The 15,824-nt window shown below is 31.7% G+C and overlaps 1 protein-coding gene across 2 annotated transcripts in view; it reads left to right on the top strand.

Moving 5' to 3' along the window:
• Positions 1–15,824, top strand: part of LOC129950077 (fasciclin-3) — a 412,463-nt gene that overhangs the window by 376,253 nt on the left and 20,386 nt on the right. The window contains exons 5-6 of one of the 2 annotated variants that reach the window (XM_056061871.1): positions 338–368; positions 1,041–1,972. In XM_056061871.1, the coding sequence (XP_055917846.1) occupies positions 338–368; positions 1,041–1,638 (629 nt within the window). In that variant the 3' untranslated portion in view covers positions 1,639–1,972. Of the gene's footprint in view, positions 1–337; positions 369–1,040; positions 1,973–15,824 lie in introns of those variants that run through there. The other variant, XM_056061872.1, reaches the window with a different exon arrangement.

The raw sequence follows: 15,824 nt of genomic DNA, 5'->3' as shown, positions 1-15,824 counted from the left end.
TATACATAACAATTTATTATGGGTACAAATAATATTCAGAAACAAAATGTAACTTTATTTAGTTATTATTAAGTACAAATAAGGTTAATCAGAAACTAGTGTTAACGTTCTTAAAGTTGCTAACATCCATTTTCAATTTAAGCTGTTAATTTGAATTATAAATGGTAGTTATTCGTTATTCAAAATTGTTTCCATTTTCCTTTGGATCTCATGTCGGTTGGGCCTCATCTGTAGTATGTGGACCTGCAATTTAAAGATTTTCATTATATTTATATTTTAAAAAATATTCTAATCATATAAAGTTTACATATAAAACCTTTTTTATTTTTCGTTTTAGGAAAAAAATCAAGGTCCCCAACAAGTGAAACGTAAGTATTTACCAAAATAAACTTTTAACATTTAAACTGTGCTTTTGGTTTTTCTAAGTTCATAACAAATATTTAGTAAAAGCTTAAAATTGGATTCTCCTGTAAATACTTTTTGAAAAAATAACCGCATGCATTTTTCTTTTTGATTTCATCTCATTTTGTAAATTTCTTTCTTCTTCAACCATCATTTATTTTGTCATTAGTTGTTTTTTTTTACTAACAAATTATTTGCTTTATTGATCATAAATTAAACATTATTTTCAAAAAAAATATTAAAAATAAAACATAATTCCAAAATCACATCGCATTGCTATGAAAGTATAAATGAAAGTCAACCCATTTACAAAAATTAAAAAAAAAAAGAAACTATCTGCACAGACACATACCTCAGTTTAAAAAATACATCCCAACGAATGCAGCATCATCATTATCATATCAAAAAATAAAATAAAATCTCACTATTTCCTTTCTTCAAAATATTCAAAAAAAAGGCATTAAAATGTAAATTCTCAAGCATTAGCCACACTCCACCAAAAAATAAAAATTTGAGTAAAATTTTTTTGAAAAATCAAAATTAAATCGACTTAGCTACATAAACTTCCTCTTTCTTCTATTGTTGCAAACATTTTCCTCTATTTACTCTCTCATTCATGCCAATAATAAATCGTTTAGACACGATGATGGTACTGCCCAACAGCAAGGACCAAATGTTGCCCTCCTCGAATCAAACATCAACTCTGATGGCACCACAACGCCAAATGGTGTCACCATCATCAGAACCAACAACAAAAACAAAAACAACAATAACAACATCAACTCTGGCAACTACGGCCGCGACGACGACGATGATGGCAATGACTACAAAAATCGCACCACCAACGGTAATCAAAACAACATAAACGGTGGTGGGCGTCAAAGAAACAGCTCCTTAATGGCCTCGACGACGGGGGCGGATAACGGTAACGATGATGACTCCTTTGAATATGCCACAGATCGGGAGAGTGGTGTGTACAATGCAACCACGGTCCCTCTTAAAGCCGGTGGACGCAACAGCACAGCTTCACGTCAATCTACAGCGACGACAGCTTCCGATGAAAACGGCGGCGGCGGCGACCAGCAGGGATCTGACCTATTAACTCGGGGCAATCAGTTAGGTATTCCCGAGTCAAGATGTACCCGTTGGATACCAAAGGATCAGAGGGAGCTCCTGGAGAGGCAAGCGAAATTGTTAGCGAATCGTATACAAAAACCAGTTGAAACTGAATTCTAGCACAAACAACACGTCACCCTCTGCCTCTAACACCTACACAAAAACACAAACACCAACATACACAACACAAATACACTCAAACAAAAATGACAACATAAGAAACCACCCACACAATAATCACATCTTTATACCTACACATACATAAAAAATGTATTTAACGAGAATTATTAGCGATATACCTGTGTAAACGTACGAGTATGTATGTATATTTTTTAAGTGTACCTTAATGATATTTATTTTAAGACGTAAGAAACGAAGCGGATGAAAATTCCAAAAGACGCAAATGTTAAGTAAAGTTTTTAAAAATATTAAAGCTCAAGATGAACAAACAAAAGACTCTGTGTATTGTTTGGCTTTGATGTTCTTTTCTCTTTTTTTTTTGAATTTTTTGGGAACATGTCCTTGCGGAGGTATACAATGCGATATTTCCTGTGAGTACAGTGTCGTTAAGAGGATTAGTTTTATTTTATTATTTAAAAATGAGAGTTTTTAATTTTACAAAACACCGTCTTATTAATTGAACTTATTGTAGGCCATTTAGGTACCTAAGTCAAGTTTTTTTTATTAAATGTTTAAAAGTGTATTTATTTTTAACACCAAGAATTGTAAATGAAATTAAAGTCCCATTTTCCAATAAAAGAGTGTCACACTTTCAAGTTGCGCAACGATATGTTTTCAACATCACTGATATGTGTCTGCAATGTTTTTACACGACATATTTTCTCGTGTGTCTTCTGCGAAATTTAGTCGTCATGAGCAAGAGCTGCTTTAGGTGTACAAATAGTCAGATTTTTCGATTTTGACATTTCAAAAATGTCGATCCGTTCAAAAACTGAGAGTGTTATTGACATTTTAACTGTTTTCGAAGTGCGAGCCAAGTGGGCAAACTTTAAATTCCAGCTTTGTTTTCTCAAAAATCTTTTTCACAATCGCTGACAATAATATGTCTTAACCAATTTCCTTTAAGGTTATTAGGTTTGTCTTATATCAGAAGACAGTTTTTGTTTTTTTAACTTCCCATAAGAAGTTATTGTAATAAGTCCGATTTGTCAAATTGTAAATTTGCACATTTCTCGATGTTTCAAGGTCCCTAGAGTCGAAACAAAATATTTTTAGAAAGATGTCTGTGCGTGCGTGTGTACGTACGTTCGCGACGTTTTATCGATTTCAAGTAAACTTTGTTATACAGATAATAAGCCAGAAAGATGGCGAAAGGGCTCTCAAGAAAATTGCGTGGTTGTTTTTTTTACCATAGCAGTTTGAAAAAAAGATTAAAATTTAAGTATCCCTAAATCTCTTACGAACCAAAAACTCTAGAGACTTGAATTAAATTTTATATAATCTATTGCAACGTGATATCAAAGAAGGATATTTTTTGAAAAAAAATCAATCTAACGGTTTTTTTAAAAATCAAAAAAACTGAAAAAAAAATTTGTCACCTCCAAAATTTTACGACTGAAATATAATTTTATCTAAAAACAATTTTGTGCAACGAAGAATCATGTTTTTGACATCTAATAAAATTTTGAGAAAAAATTCAATTGACAGTTTTTTTTATAAAAAATAAAAATCTAAAAAAAACATTACTTAAAGTTGGTAAAAATTGAATACCGATTTAAATATCTTTTCAAAAACTTGAAATTTAGGCTTCAAACTTATTTTAACTTATAAGAAATATTGTTTTGAACATTCTGAAAAATGTTGAGAAAAATCAAATTGACAGTTTTTGTACAAAAAATTAAAAACCTAAAAAAAATTGAACTAAAGTTGGTAAACATTTATTTTCGACTCAAATAGTTTTTCAAAAATTAAAAATATTGGCTTCAAACTTATTTTATTTCACAGAAAATATTGTTTTTTCCAACGGTCCGTTTTTTCATAAAAAATAAAATCTACAAAAAATAGTACTCAAATTTGGTAAAAATTGATACGAGTACATATAGACACATTTTTAAGCAAGACAAATCGACAGACGGGATGGGAAGTTATCAGTGTGGGTCGCATCCCAGCCTCTTTTTTGAGTTGACTTTCATTTGATGGAAAAAAAACATTATTTATTTGGATTATTGTATTTTATGCTGTGAAACTTTAATAAAAACAAGTCTTTCACGGCCACTAACTTATTATAACCCCTTAAGAGTATATGGAACGATAAAGAACCAATTTAGGTAACAAAAGATTTCCACGTTCTTAATGGCATTAGTCAACAAGGTAATTTAAATAGTAATAAAATTATACTTTTTTGTTTTTCATAGCTTTAGTTCTAATCCGACTTCAAAATTGATCTAAAAAAAGGCTGGGATGTGACCCACACTGATAACTTCCCATCCCGTCTGTCTATGTGTCCTGCTTAAAAGTTTGTAGATCTTCGTGTTGGGTTAAAAAAGTTGTAAATTGAATTATTCTTACAAATTTTAAAATTACCAACAATATTTTTCATATAAAAAAATAGTTAAGTTTTAAAATCTAGTTTTGTTAAAAAGATTTTAAGTCGAAAATAAATTTTTACCAATTTAAGTACCATTTCTTAAATTTTTACAAATTAGATTAGTGAAAGAACCGAACATCAATTTTTACCAAATTCGCGTACTAAAAAAAACTGTCAAGTAGATTTTTTCTCAAATATTTACTGAATGTTGGCAACAATATTTTTTTTTAAAGATAAAAGTAGTGTAAAGCCACTATCTCAAAATCCCAAAGTTTCGAATTTCAATTTTTACCATCTTTTATTAATTTTTTTGTTTACTTTTTTATTTTTTGAAAAAAAAACTGTCAATTCAATTTTTCTCAAAATATTACCGAATGCTGAAAACAATATGTCTTATAAGTAAAATTATTTTGAAGCCAAATCAAAAATCAATTTTTACCAACTTTGAATAATGTTTCTTTAGGTTTTTATTTAAAAAAATAAAACTGGCAATTTGATATTTTTCAAAAATTAACCAGATGTTAAAAACGTTAGTTTTCGTTGCACACAATTCTTTTGGAGATGAAATAATTTTTTATTCGTAAAATTTTCAAGTTGAGACATTTTTTTCCGTTTTTCTGATCTATGAAAAAACCTTTAATTGGATCTCTTTAAAAAAATATATTGGTTTGATATTACGTTACAATAATATAAAATTTGATTCAAGTCTCTAGTGTTTTACCAAAATGTTGCTGTTATGCTAAATGAAACCACCCACGCAATTTTCTTAAGGGCCCTTTCTGCATCTTTCTGTATTATTAGCTGTATTAGCTGTAACGACATTTATTTGAAGTCGATATCTTTTCTGGTTCTTGAGCTATGGGCGAACGTACGAACGTACGTACACACACATACATGCATCTTTCTAAAAAGTCGAGAAACATAAAAATTTTCAATTTGACAAATCGGACTCCTTACAATTACTTCCTATGGGAAGTTAAAAATCCAGGGTTTTGAGATACCTCATTTTATAATGAGTAAAAAAAAAACTTATGTTAAAGTTATTAGATTAGAGGCTATGTAAACTAATTAAATATAATTTGTGGTGATTTTCCAAATCGAAAATTCCTTACTCTCAAATTCCATTTTAAAATGTTCAGTTTTTCTCTTGTTTAAAAAAGAAACCTCGTTAGTAAAACTTTGAAAAAAAAAAACGCTGAACCATTTATACTAAGATGGTTCATAACACAAAAACTCAAGACACTACAAAATCACTTTCATTATCTAGTTACGAATTTGTATTCAGAAATTTTATTTAGGATTGCTCTGTCATTGACTACTGCCTTGTAAAAGGTGAATTACTGAATATCGTAAAAGATTTTTTAGTATTGGCTGCTAACTCCTCAATGCACCTGCCTATCTATGTCTCCTGTGAGTTTAAACCAAAAGAAAGTTTTATTAGAACTCGCGAAAATACAAGGCTTCGTTGGAAAGAAAAAAAAAGTGAAGTTTACAAAAGTAACATAAAACAGTATTCAGCTAATTTGCTAAATCAAATATCGTCTACAATAGATGTAGCTACAAATTTTGTTTTTCAAACTATAAGACTGTCTTCGGTCAGCTATTCAAATAATAATAGAATAATTTTTTTAAATCTAGCTGGTATGACAACGAATGCAAAAAAAGTAGAGAGAGATCGTTTAAGTTCTTAAAACTCTTGAGAGACTCAAATGATGTTTTTTATAAGACTTTATATCTTCATTATAACAACGCTTATAAAGATTTATGTAAGCAAACAAAAGAAATAAAAAAAAAAACTGCATCAAATTTGGTTGGTAGTCATGACTCTAAAGCTTTCTGGGCCAATGTGCGCATTTTGAGTGACCGTAATAGGTCAGTTATAAATCCCATTGGAGTGGATATACTGGCATTGCACTTTGAACAACTTTTCATAGCTGGTCCATGCCAGGCCAGAAGTCTATAAGCTTTGCACTGCCTTTTATATATATTGAAGAATAAGATGCTCCATTCTCAATGTTAGAACTGGTTGTTGCGTTTCCAGGAATTTTCCAGTCCTCATCTATCTCTGCAATTTTTAAAAAAGGTGACCCTATTTTACCTGAAATCTATAGAGGCGTTTCTGTGCTTAGTTCTCTAAGAAAATTATTCACCCAGATCCTCTATTCCAGGCTTGTAAGATGGGTCGAACAAAACAACAAAATTAGTTGCTTTCAGGCGGGCTTTCGAGGTAATCTTTCAACAATCGACCAAATTTTCACTCTCACGCGTGTTGCTAGGCGTTACTTAGAGAAAAAAATCTTTACTCTTTTTTCGTTGACTTTAAATCAGCATTTGACACCATTAACAGAAGATATCTACGATTTAAACTTGCAGCTATCGGGCTATCGACAAAATTTATCCGAATCTATGAGCAGCTGCTCTCAAATATGACAGCTGTAGTTACAAATGGTAGTAGCAAATCGAAACCGTATAGTTGTAATGCAGGTGTGTCTCAAGGCAGCATTTTAAGACCGCTTATCTTTTCACTATTTATAAATGATATTGAAGACTATATCCCTGATGGTGTTACTTTTCGTGATTTGTCTATGAAAGTTTTGCTCTACTCCGATGACTTGGTGATCTTAACTGATAATGCAGTCACACTTCAGCTTCAAATAAACAAATTAAAACAATCTCCAAATAAACACCTCAAAGTCGAAGATTATGGTCTTTAGGTCCCAACATCGTAGCATTAGAACCGACCGCAACTGGACCCACAATGGTTCAAACTGAGAAGTGGTGAAGGAATTTAAATATTTAGGCTACACATTAACTCATAACCTGAATTTTGGTGTTCACATAAAAGATAAGGTGAGAGTTGCAAAAACTGCAATAAATTGTATGTGGTCAAACTTTTTTAATAACAAACTTGTTAATCCTACGTCTAAGTTCAAAGTGTTTGAAGCAACTATCAAAAGCTGTTTGTGTCATGGCACCCAAATCTATGGGAACAAGCAAATAGAAGATATCGAATCTGTCCAAAGATATTTTTTCAAGCGTATCTTTTGACTCCCAACTAACACGCCCAATCATGCTATACATATTGAATCGGGACTTGCTCAAATATTTATTAAAGCAAACGCTGATTATATATTGAGGGTAATGCAAAGGTCGGCCAACAATTTGCAAAAGAGGGTCCTATCAGTGTGTTTTAGATGCCTATATAAAAGTGTACAAATAATGTTAGCTTACAATTAGTTCTTTGTTACATGACCATTATTTTTTATGACGCTTCGCATCTACGTGCCATCGAGTCCACTAAAACCTGACACACTGCTTCCCACTATTTTTTTCGAATTCTTGGGTTTTGCTTTATGAACTGCATTCTTAACATATCCCCCCACAATTTTTCGATGGGGTTAAGGTCGTGGGATTGAGCTCGTCACTCCATAACGGATAACTTCTTCTGCGCAAACCATAGTTTTACCTTTTTTGACGTATGCTTTGGGTCATAGTCTTGTTAGTACACCCAAGCCAACAGCATTTCCTTTTCAGCATAGGGTAACATAACCTCCTCGATAATTTTCACATACTTGGTTGCATCTCTTATACCCCATGGGATAAATAGGCCCGACCCCGTAATATAAAAAGCAAGTCCATATCCTGATTTTACCTCCACCATGCTTCACTGTTGTTATAGTGTACCGTGGATAGTATGGTGCATTTAAGGGTCTTCTCACATATTCTCAACGACCCTTGGACCCAAAAAGAACGACTTTGCTGTCATCCCTCCACAGAACATTCCTCCATTTCTCTTTTGCCCAATCTCTATGCGCTTAAACAAACTCCATTCTCTTTGCCACCTGCATTTTCGTCAAGAATGGTACCTTGCGTGGACTTCGGGCTAGTAACTTCGCTTATAAAATACGTGTTCGTATTGTGACAGCGCTAACAGACATTTGAAGTCCATTTCTTATTATCATAAAGCCTATAGAACGGTTCTGTTTTGCTAATTTTTCTATCAGTTCTCTCAGTTGTAATCCTTTTTGGGCCTCGCGTTTTCGGTTTATTTTGTCATTTTAAGGCATTACTGACCATTTTTGCTGTGTCTTGACCTTCTGATTGTTTATTTTTGAGCTAATATTTAATAATTTTTTATAGGCTAGTATGGTACAAATACTTTAATACTTTATATAGTATAATATTTACTTACTGAAAAATAAAAAAAAATATTTTTAAAACTTTTTAATTATAAAATCAAAAGCACTGCTATTTTTATGAACACTCTATATCCAGAGATTTAGAAATAATGGGTGTTCACCGGGAAAAGTAAGTAAGCGAAAAGTCTCTAATATAAAAACGAAAGACCGTTAGTGAATAAAGATTGCATTATTGGAAGTCTGAAGTCCCAAATAATTCAAATGAATTCAATAAATGATTTTTAAAGGCTGCATTCACGGACTACTGCAATCTCATAAAAGGCTGTTTTGTTTAGAAGTTCAAGAACTTATAAAAGGACGTTGGATCTTTAACAAGATTGGCTTGAAATTTCATTATTTAGCGTTGTTGGTAAGGGGTGATATAGAGCTCCAAAAACATAGATTTATGTTTACATCTTTTATAAAAATATACTTACAGCAAGACAAATTGTATTCTCAAAAATAGTTTATTTTTCGAAGAAACACTCGTCTTTATCGATATTTACCAGAAATTTACTGATACTAGAAAAAGCTAACGCAATGTCAAAATCTTGGCAGACTATTAATTTCAATATATTATGTAGCATCAGTCATGATGATGTCTTAAAATATTCAAAGCTGCTTTCCTACAATTACACAGATTGTCTGTAACATTTAATGTCATGATTCTATTTCAGCTACTTAGGCAAGTAAAGGAACATACCTAAACATATATTTATATGCACGTTTAGCCTGCCCAATAAACGCCTTGATACCGTTTCTAATTAAGCCTGTTCCTGGGAAGAAGTATGAAGAGACCTCTATACGCCTCGAATTGACTAAATTCAAAAACCTCCCACATTGTCTATCACAATGCGTAATTTACATTTAAACTATAGGTATACAATCTTTGGTATCTAACGCATAGGTTGGTAAAAGACGAAGGGGCCTATTAATTAATCCCAAAGTATCGAGAATATCATTAACCTAATCTGCTATTGACTGGATTTCAATCATAGACTTATAGAAACATAAACCATCTGAACTTGTCTTTCAACCTGTTATTTCACAAACTGATGTATAGATGGATGGATGGAAGGGTATGCCTTTAGATGTACCTTCTATATACTTACACAGATAGATTCCATGACTGACTGGGATGTCTATGTAAGTCTAGAGAAGAGAATATTATTATTATTATGAACTTAATTCACCATCTGCACCGCAGGAACACATCCCTGTGAGCTAAATTTAATCATTCGACCGACCACAACAGCCACAAGTCAATCGATTTTCTTGACTTTAGCTTAAATTTCAGTTTTGTGGTAATGAAACATTAAACGTTAGCAAAAGTTACCAACTTATATGTATACAACGTAAATTTACATATGTAAACACACATACATATGGTTGTATAGGAAAATGTAAAACTTTCGTCTTTTATGATGATGTATAAAATGTAAAGCAATCTAAAGTGTCACATCATCATGTATTTTGTGGTTTAAAGTTTAAAACCTTATCGTTGGTTGTGTGGGTGGATTGATGGAAATTTATATAAAATAAATGCGATTTTGAATATTTTGAAAGTCTATTTAAAGGTGTCTTTTGCTTATTTCTAGGTTCATTAGATTGAAGTAAGTTTTTGAAATGCAATCATTTTACCTTGAGAATTGTATGAGGCTTTTACATTTCATAGAAATATTTTATCGGTTTTGGATCTTTGAGTATGGTGAAGTTAATAGGTTTGCACTTTTGAAAGCAAACAAGGTCAAAATACCACAAACCTCAAGTACAAGAATAGACCAATTATGCAAACAAAGTGTACATCCAAATAATTAATTTATGCCATTTCATTATTGTAATCAAAACGCAGCGGTTAACCCTTAGCAAGGTGTCCAAAGTTACCAAAAATCCTATTGTTGACTTTTGTACAGAAACACAGAAAGATGCTTCAAATATTATTGTACTGGAATCATTTGGGATAAATTAAAGGTGATAGAAGCGTATCTCAGGTAAAGTTGACTTTTTCTTCAGTACTGAAACAGGTATAAATCAGTTTTCATTAAAAACGCCCATAACCTAAAATATCAGTATGATATTCTCAGTTCTCGGTTTTCATAGCTAATCACATATTTAAACGAATTTCAAAGAACGTATCAATTTTCAGAGATATTTTGTTGGTAAAGTTCAACATCTCTCCAAGCAAATCACATTTTAATACATCAAATATTTGGAGAAGCTTTTTTTATTTTATATTCATAAATCCATGTGTCGAAAAAGTCTGTCAACTAGAAAATACTTCTATTTTAACATTTAAAAATATAATTCCAAATGAATTTGTCTTCAAAAATTTAAATGTCATTTAATTCATCAACAAAAAATAAAACTTAAAATCGTTATACATAAGTTTACAAAACATGTTTGGAAATATTTTTGGTATTCAGTTATTGAGTTCTTATAAATCTATGTATGTATATGTTTTGCATTTGATTTTCGATAGAAATTTTGATCCCTTTTTGAAGTATCGAATTTAAAAAATAAAAATATTCAATGTTTTTTTTTGAAAATCCAAAACAAAGTTTTGCAATCAGTTCAAAGAGTTCCTGGGAAAATTAAAAACAAAATATATCTTCTATCGGCGGTACCTTCTCGAAGCAATACGTTCTCTTCTACCATTTATACCATTCCACGTAAAAAATTGACATTTTACATAATTGACAAACTATTATTTATTCTTTAAATAAATGTTCTATAGTGTTCATAAAAATAGCAGTGATGGTCACATTTTATTAGGTTGTCAATTATTTTAAGAACGGAAATTCTTACAAAAAAAAATTGACATGTTAAGTCAATGAATGAAATCTCATTATTATATTGATCTTAACTATGATTGCATTCTTTAACAACCCTGAAAGAAAATCAGATTATTACCCCAAACGATCCCCAAACAATCTTAAACATGTTTGCTAACTTTTCCAAATTAGATATTAGCCAATTTTAATTAATGATGAATTTTTACTTTGGTCTGATATTTCTCTTTCCCCATGTCAAAATTTGTCTATCTTTATAGATCAAGAGGAATATCAGATGAATTTAGAAACACTCCCGTGCAACTTCAGTTTAGTTCTAAAAAAAGGTCTAAAAGATTGTATTAAAAACTATTGCCCAATTGCTAAGCTGTCGTATATTCCATAGAGTTTTCACTTATTTTTTTTTTATTTTCCCTAGATAACATGGAAATTTAAGTCTACAGCTACTAATCTTGTCCATTTGTGTTCTTTACGAAATCGACATTATTTCTTTAAGATCTCAATTCTTAGCTTCAAACTGATTTTGTTGAAATGGATTTCTTCTTACTCAGAAAAACACGTTTAGAATGTACACTTCAGAAGCGCTCTTTCCTACCGTTTTCTTTCTATCCCTGGCGTACCTCAAGGAAACCACTTAGGTACTCTTGTTTTCAGTCTCACTATTAACGATATAGAATTGATTACTAAATATTCAAATATACCACTTTCTGATGACCGCACCATATTTTTGAAGACCATTACGTCGGTGCAAGACTCTTTCGCTATTCAACTAAGCCTCAATAGTTTTTTAGTCTGGTGTAAAAGAACTGCTGAGATCTTAATATTATCAAATGCAAGTCAGAAATTTTTTTACAGAAGAATGACAAAAAACTTCTTTCTTCATAACAAAGTCATTCGCTCTGTTGATGTTAATTGCAACCTTGGGCTCTTGGGCGTTCATATTTCGAGAATTGAAATTTCTTGCTGCTTCTGGTCTACTACAAGGTAGCCACTTAGGTCCTTCTTATTTTTACCTTGCCATTAATGAAACGGAATTCATTACTGACTATTCCCATTTCTCACTTTAAGTTTAAGATATCAAATTTTCGAAAACTATTACTTCAGTGAAGAGTTCTTTCCTTATTCAACTAGACCTCGATAGTTTATCGATGTGATATAAAAAGAACTGATAAAAGCTTAACATTAGCGAATTCCTTACTTCCAATACTTTATCACAATTCTCTGCCCCACCTTTATACATCCCCTCCTTGAATATGCTTTTTTAGAATATTTTCCTTATCAGGACATTCTAAATTCAAGAATTGGGAGCGTTCAAAACGTTTTATTCGCTTTACCCTTCAAGGAATTCCATGGCATGATTTTGTTAACCTTCTTCTATATCAAGATCGCCTTAAATTAATCAATCTCAAGACTTTAGAATAACATAGACAAATCAACTCTAACTCGAGATTTTACTCAAACTTGACATTACTTACTTACTTACTACATCCAGGGCGGACCTGGACCTCAACCAACATTCGTCTCCAGCCAGCTCGGTCCATAGCTATAGCGCCATAAATGAGAACCGGGATGATGAGTGTCTTATAGATGGTGATTTTAGATGCTCGAGAGAGGACTTTACTTCTCAATTGCCTTCTTAGTCCAAAATAGCAGCGATTTGCAAGAATTATTCTTCGTTTGATTTCAGCGCTGGTACCGTTGCCTGTATTAATAGCGGTGCCTAGGTAGACAAAGTCTCCAAGTACCTCAAAGTTATAGTTGTTCATAGTGACGTTTTTTCTAAAAAAATCGTCATCGTTCAGTGTCCTTTTTTGATGACAGCATATACTTGGTCTTGCCCTCATTGACCACTAAACCCATCTTCTTCGCTTCCGTCACAATGCTCAAAAACGCTCCACTGACATCACGCTTTGATCTTCCAATTACGTCAATATCATCTGCGTACCCGAGTAATTAGATGGACCTTTGGAAGATTGTGCCTCTAGTGTTGACGGTTGAGTTTTGCACAATTCTTTCCAGAACGATTTGAAGAAGTCGCATGACATTGCATCGCCTTGTCTAAAACCTTTTTTGACATCAAATGTATCGGTGAGGTCTTCTCCGACCTCGTTAGAGCAGCGTTCATTCTCCATCGTCATTTTGCACAAACGGATAAGTTTAACAGGGATGCCGAAACTAGACATTGCTCGGTAGAGCTCTTCCCTATAGATGCTGTCATACGCGGGTTTAAAATCGATAAAGGGATGGTGGGTATCGATTTGAAGCTCCTGTGTTTTTTCCAAGATCTGCCGTAGTGTGAATAATTGGTCGATAGTGGACTTTCCTGGTCTGAAGCCACACTGATAAGGACGAATCAGGTTGTTGACGAATGGCTTCAGACGTTCACATAATATGGCAGAGAGTCCGTTTGTCAGTCTGTCTATTTGTCAGCCCTCGCCCTTACAGCCCTTAAAAAAATATTTTTTTAATTTCAAAATTCGATATCTCGAAAACGGGTCAACTTGTTTTTACAAAAATCAAATAAAAATTATGTAAATATGTTCTAAATGTATGCATTCAAAAATATTTCTGAACAAAAATTTGAAAAATTTTAAATACAAAAAAATAATCTAAAAAAATCAGAGATTTACATTGTGTTTGAAAAAAACTAGGTTTTTTCGAGAAATCAAATAGCATTTACATTTTTGAAAATAAACTTATTTTTTAGGTACTTTTTTAAATCTTAAAGTAGAGAACCTAGCAGCGTTTTTTTTCCCTATCAACTGTTACTTCCCCACCCACAGTTTTTATGGCTTAAATGAACTGATTACTCGAATGCTACTGGAAGTCAATTTCAACTAAAACGTGTGTATGGCTCAAAACACCGTCTCAAAAATGTAGCTTGAACTAAGCTTAAACTAAGCAAAATAAATGGGGTTGTTGTGCCACCCTAAATAAAAATTACCAAAAGATGCGAAAGTTTTGAATTTTTCAAATTGTTTGTGTGTCCTTTTTGTATCTCCATTAACACCAGTTATTAAATTTCAAGAATTATTATGAATCATAATAAATCGCAAAACCCTCCATGGTCTAAAGTAAAAATACCAAAAAAAAACATCAGGCTGAAAGGGACTAAAAATAAGCTTGAAGCATGATGAATGGTTGATTTAAGTGAAGCAAAAATCTTCTGCACGAAATACTTTGACAGTCCGTTACCCTTGTCTTTCTCTTCCTTACTTTGACTGTCTTGACTGTCACATTCTTATTGTTATTTTTTGGTGTTGTTGTTGTTTTTGTTGTTTTAACGATATAAAGACGTGCGGATAGTCATTTTGAGTGATTACTTCGCGAGTACAAGTTGAATGTCAAAAGCAGAAAATATTTAATTATTCTTTCTTGTTTCCGGAGAAAAAAAAAATTCGACGAAAATATTTACGGAAACAAAGAAAACTCCTCAAGTAAAATGAAAAAAAAAAGAACAATTCCAAAATATAAGCTCATTTTACACAATTTTTTTTACCAAAGACATTTAAAAGCTGTGATGACGAAAAAGAAGCGAATGAAGGTACATACTCACTGTACCACACTCAGAATTTTCACAGGCAGTGGAAAATCATCTTAAAGATATTTTTTTTCGGTGATGTTTCCAAAACAAAGCTTACAATATTTTGTTCAGCAGAAAAAACATCGCTCTATTATTGGAAAGATATTTTGTAATTTTGTAGTTTCTTTTGATCATTTGTCAAAGTAACAAACAAATAAATGAACAAGAAAAAAAAAATAAAACGCAGGCTCACGAAAAGTGATTAAAATTCGGTAGAAGATTAATTTGTTTTTTGGAAGTTTTTCTTTTATTTGCTCACAGGGGCTACTGTGGCGTATGAGTAATCTTCTTTTGTTCATTAAAAATGTATGAAAGCTAACAAAAGAAAACAAAAAACGTGTGAAAGAGCCTTAGACAGAAAAGATGTCAGCATTAATTACATGTAGTTATAATTGAATCAGTTTAGATGGACGTCGTCGTCTTCGCCTTTGTTGGTGGGACGTGAGAGCTACTAGCCAACAAAAGAATACATATTTTATTTTTTAACTTAAGGGAACCATCAATTCTGACATGACCAGAAAAGTAAACTGGAAGTTGGTTTTTCAAGGAAAAAGGAAAATTAGTATTTTTTGTAGGGGTTTTCACTTTTGATAAGTAATTTCTGTGACGAGACATGCCTTATTTATAAAAACGGAACTTGAAGTCTTTTAGTGCAAAAATAAATATGTCACTAAAAAAGGATGTTTTTTAGAGGTATACAGCTTTGAAATCAATGAAAACAGAGATGATTTTTTTTAGTTTACATGATATTTCGTATTCAATAGATTATCTTCTAGCATTTTAATTTAGATATAATCCTGGTATGTGACCTATCCAATAAATTATAATCCAATTATTTTTTTTATGTAAATAAAATAAAAACTGAAAACAAAAATTTGTCACCTCGAAAATTTAAAGAATAAAAAATGATTTTATCTTAAAAACAATGTTGTGCACCGAAGAATAACGTTTTATAACATCTGGTAAAATTTTTGAGTGAAATAGAATTTTTTTAACAAAAAATTAAAAATCCAAAAAAAAAAATAATAAAAGTTAGTAAAACTTAATTTTCGACTCAAACATCTTTTCAAAACTTTCAGATATTGGCTTCAAACTGCTTTTATCTTTTAAAAAATATTGTTGTCAACATTCAGTCAAATTTGAGTAAAATAAAACTGACAGTTTTTGTTACAAAAATAAAAACCTAAATAATTAATAAATTCAAAATA

The sequence above is a fragment of the Eupeodes corollae genome, chromosome 3, assembly GCF_945859685.1.
Source record: "Eupeodes corollae chromosome 3, idEupCoro1.1, whole genome shotgun sequence".
Classification (NCBI taxonomy): Eukaryota; Metazoa; Arthropoda; class Insecta; order Diptera; family Syrphidae; genus Eupeodes; species Eupeodes corollae.
This window is presented reverse-complemented; position numbering and strand designations above follow the sequence as displayed.